This window comes from Melanaphis sacchari, unplaced genomic scaffold, assembly GCF_002803265.2.
Source record: "Melanaphis sacchari strain LSU unplaced genomic scaffold, SCAv2.0 Contig303_pilon_pilon, whole genome shotgun sequence".
NCBI classification, from domain to species: Eukaryota; Metazoa; Arthropoda; class Insecta; order Hemiptera; family Aphididae; genus Melanaphis; species Melanaphis sacchari.
This window is the reverse complement of record NW_020271177.1, coordinates 33,111-38,135: the sequence shown is the minus strand read 5'-3', so window position 1 is coordinate 38,135 and position 5,025 is coordinate 33,111. Positions and strand designations below refer to the sequence as shown.

Sequence of the window (5,025 nt, the reverse complement as noted above, 5' to 3'; positions counted from 1 at the left end):
ACGACCGCAGAAAGTGAAACTAAAGCATCAGAAAATGAAGTTTTTTTACCAAATACAGAATCGCCAGATTGTTGGAACGATAAGCAAGTGAAGTATTTTACAGAAGAATACCCACGAATGTTTTTCTATAATAAAAAAATTGGTTGCAAAATATGTTCCAAGGCCAATTTTAATTTAACAAAACATCAAGGAATGGATTCACAAGAATGGATTAATGGATAAATATGTTCAGTTGGAGATGATTTCAAGAAACAGCAAACAAATTTAAGAAAAAAAATTTCAAAACATAAATCTTCTCAAAGCCATTTACACACTGACTGAACGTATAATTGAAAAACAAAAGTTGGAAATTATGCCAGCTCAAGTATTAAAAACTTTATATATTGACATTGAAAATACAAAAAAAAATATTCAGGACAGCATACAGCATAGCAAAGAATCAAAGACCTTACACAGACATGACAAAATTAGTAGATCTTTAAATAATTAATGGCTTGGATATGGGGAGAATTCTTTAAACAAATAAAGCATGTAGCAATATTATTGATCATATAACCTTTGAAATGCAAAAGAAACTTTGTCTTGACCAAAAGCATAACAAAAGAAAAATATGTATTATTGTTGATGAGTTTACAACGTTAAGCCAAAAGACAATGTTGGTTATTTGTTTGAGATCTGCTGTAGCCAATAACAATGATGTAATAACATAATTTTTAATATTATTGAAGTTCAAAACACATCTGCTAACTCTATAAAAACTGCTATTTTAACTGATCTTTATGCACATGAATCAACGGACGATTTTTTAAAAGAAAATTTGATAGCTTTTGTGAGCGACGGTGCTTCCAATATGTTGGGTAGATTGTTCGGTGTCAGTGTTCAGCTACAAAGCATGTATCCCAACATTTTAATTTGGCATTGCTGTAACCATCGACTAGAATTAGCAGTATCTGATGCATTAAAAGAAGTTCAAGGAACAAATAATTTTCAGTCATTCATAGAAAAAGTGTATGCATTGTATCATCAATCAACCAAAAACATGCATGAACTTAGTAAGTGTGCTGCTTCATTAGAAATGAAACTCTTACATATTGGTAAAATCTTCACTATTAGATGGGTTGCTTCTAGTGAAAAAATATTAAAAGCAGTTTGGAATAATTATGTACCATTATTTGATCATTTTTCCAAAGCACCTAATGATATAAAAAGAGACTAAAAAGAAAGATCTAAATATGTGTGGCCTAAAACGTATTCTAACATCAGTAGAAATTGTTACAAATTTAGGTAAATTTAGTACATTTTGTATTTACATGAAGCTTTTTAATCAACTTTCTTTTAATTTCAGGAATCATGTATGATGGGCTGTCTGAACTTGCAGACTTATCGTTACAGTTGCAAGAAAAAAGTTTATCACTTCCAGCTACAAATAGAACTATAGAACGTACCATTAGAATATTTGTTTCGATGGCTAATATATGTGGACCAAAAACACAAGAAGCTGTGGATGCAGGGATACATTTTATGTTCAAAGATGTACAATTAGTCACAAACAAATCAATTCCTAAAATTAAACATGCACAGTTTTTTATGAGTTTAGCTAATAACTTGCGTGCTAGACTATTTACTACACAAGCAACTCATGTGTCTAAAAATAAAAATGACTTTAAAAATGAATATGATGAACTTTTAAAAGATTTGGATGTGTTAAATTATAATTACTGGCCTGATAATGTTGATATTCAGTATGGAGATGACTGTGTTAGAAGGTTAGTTAGAAGATTTCATTTAGATGAAAAAAACTACGATTCGAGGATTTCGTGAGTATAAATATACAAAAGATTCCTCACAAATAAACTATTTAGATCCTCTTTTGACTGCAGTCAGAACAATTGCTATTTCATCTTCTGAATGTGAGCGATCATTCAGTGCGATGAACAACATAGTAACATCAAAAAGAAATGCTTTAACTACAGGGCATATATCTTCATTGGTTTTTCTTAACTGTATCGGACCTCCAGTTCAGTTGTTCAAACCAGATCATTATGTTGAGAGCTGGATTAAAAGTGGCAAAAGAAATTCAGATGAAGTTAACTGTCCCAAACGATCTTTTAAAAATTAAGATAATTCATATAAACATTTATGGACCTTACTTAATACATAATTTAAGTTTTGTTTTGTTTTTATTTATTTTTGTAGAATAATTAATTAATTTACATTTATTGATTTAAAAAAAATAATTAATTAACAAGTGTTTCTTTCTTTTAAAATATTTGTGTATAATAAATTTAATGATTTTCTGGGATTATGAGTTATTGATGGGTGGTGTGGGGGGCTTTGCCCCCCTCCCACGGTAATGTCACAGTTCATCTGTGTGGAACGCTCATTCATCCAACATCCGATGAGTCCCCCTTCTAGTTTTTTTCCAAATCAAGCACTGATCATACTACAATAGGTATAATTTAATTAATCTGTTAGAAGATTTAAAACGAGGACCATCTCACAAGTTTCAAAATTTCTGTAGAATGTCTGTCACAGATTTTGAATATCTTATTCAAAAAATTTGTCCAACCATATGTAAAACAGATACAAATATGAAAAATTGTATTCCGGTTCAGGAAAGGCTAGCTGTTACCTTAAGGATCTTAGCCACAGGAGATAGCTTTAAGAGCTTTTCATATTTGTTTAAGTTTTTAAGTCAAACTGTTTCCAGATGTGTTTAAAATGTTTGTAAGGCGTTAAATCAGGAGTTGAAAAATGAAATCATGGTAAAGTATTTGTGTCTAGGCCAAAATAGCAAAACAATTAACCGCGAATTTAAAAAAAGCGATTATGCATAATAGCGAAACTACAGATTTTTATAATTTCTTTTTCAAATACTATAAAACATATAAAACTAAAACATAAATACTTGATAAAACTTATTATTACCTGTAATTTCTGGCGCAATTAATATATACCTACTACCCAGTAACCAAGGACGTATCGGGTTATCGTCAATGTGCTATCTTAGTTACTATTATGACTATTTTAATATTGGAAATATACCGAGATAAAATTGTCAATCGTATTATATTTGAGCTGACACAATTTAATATAGTTATAATTCGACAGTGCGTAAATGTAGTGTAGCTTGTATTATTTAACTTATTATTTTCGTTCTTTAAAAAAAAAGTGCACAGTGAAAAAATATATTAATATTATTTTCAATGGAATTTGTAAAAAGTAATAAAAATAAGGATTTATTATTGTATAGTGGCTTTTTGCATCGTGAAGACAGAAAACAAAATAACACAATATATTGGCGTTGCGTAGAAAGTTCATGTAAAGGTAGAATAATTACGATAAACGGAGAAATTAAAAGTCAACCTAAAGAAAACTCACATAATCATGTTCCCGATCGATGTAAAATCCAATGCAAAATGGCTGTTAATAAGATAAAAGAAGCGGCTATTCATACACAAAATACTCCACAGTCCACATGATATAATCAGTACTGTTCAAATAGTACCTGGAGTAGCCGGTGCAATTCCTTCAGTTCATCATTTAAAACACACTATACGAAGAGTTCGAAAATGTAACCAATGCGCACCATCTATTCCGAAAACAGCGAGTGACCTTAAAATTGCTGATGATTATACTAAAACGATGAAAGGAGAACAATTTTGAATATTGGACAGTGGAGCATCACAAGATTGAATTTTAATATTTTCGACCGAAAATAATTTAAAACTAATGGATCAATCAACTAATTGGTTAGTCGATGGAACTTTTAAAACAGTACCTTCACTTTTTTATCAGTTATTCACTATTCATGTACTTATTCAACAAGGTGACCAAACAGTTAGTCCTACCATTTATGCATTATTAACCCATAAATCTCAATTAACATATACACGTTTTCTTAAATATTTATTAGAAATAAAACCATCTTTAAATCCTACATCGGTAATAATGGACTTTGAACATGCCTCAATCAATGCATTCAAAACTGTTTTTTCACATGCTGAACAACAAGGTTGTTTTTTTTATTTTTCTAAATGTATGTGGTGACAAATTCAAAATGTTGGTCTAGTCGAAAATTATGTTAATAATGCTAACTTTGCTCTTCATATTCGTATGCTAGCTGCTTTGGCCTATGTTCCACCAGATAACGTAATTAATGCATACGAAGAAATTTTAGAAACACAATTTTATGTGGAAAACGAAGACTTGGTAATGCCATTCTTGGATTATTTCGAGGATAACTGGGTAGGAAAAATAACAGAAAGACGAAAAACTCGACGACAACCAAGACATCCTACTGATATTTGGAATTGTCACTATTCAGCCAAAAATGGTCTTCCAACAACAAACAACACTGTTGAAGGGTGGCACAGAGGATTTACATCTGTTATTGGTTCGTATTATTTTATTAATAATTAGTATCTTTAGTAAAAGAATAGATATTCTTTAGGAGCAAGCCACCCTATTATATGGAAAGTCATAGATGGAATTAAGAAAGATCAAAATATAGAAGAATTAAAACGAGAGCAGTATAATGCTGGAGAACAACCACGGAAAAAAAAAAGTACAAGGACTGTAATGAAAGAATTCATGCATTAGTTACAAATTATAATACTAATGAGAATAAGAACTTCATAAAAGGTATAGCATATAATTATATTTAAATTGAATATAATTATTTTATTTAAAATTATCATTATTATTACTATAAATACTTATTATTAGAACTTAACAATATTATAATTATAATGAATGTAATTTAATCTCATTTATAAACTATTTTTATCCATTTTTTTATTGTAATAAATGTTTGATTTTCGCTATTATCAATTCGCGGTAATTGTTTTGCTATTTTGGCCGGATACCAAAGTATTTATATTTTAAAACATATCTTTTATTATACCTTTTAATATTAAAATAAAAACAAATAGTTAATAAAATCAAAATGGAAACCTTGAAAAACACTTTTCACATTAATATTTAAAATTAATAAATAATAAAACAGAATGTATTATAAAACTT

At 29.3% G+C, this 5,025-nt stretch overlaps 1 protein-coding gene across 1 annotated transcript; it reads left to right on the top strand.

Annotated features, from left to right (window-relative positions):
• The first annotated feature begins 3,479 nt into the window (after positions 1 to 3,479).
• LOC112596157 lies at positions 3,480 to 4,602 on the top strand. Its single transcript, XM_025341651.1, has 3 exons — positions 3,480 to 3,606; positions 4,124 to 4,396; positions 4,454 to 4,602. Exons 1-3 carry the CDS (start codon positions 3,582 to 3,584, stop codon positions 4,600 to 4,602), a joined length of 447 nt encoding a protein of 148 aa, XP_025197436.1. The 5' UTR covers positions 3,480 to 3,581.
• Positions 4,603 to 5,025: the final 423 nt, after the last annotated feature.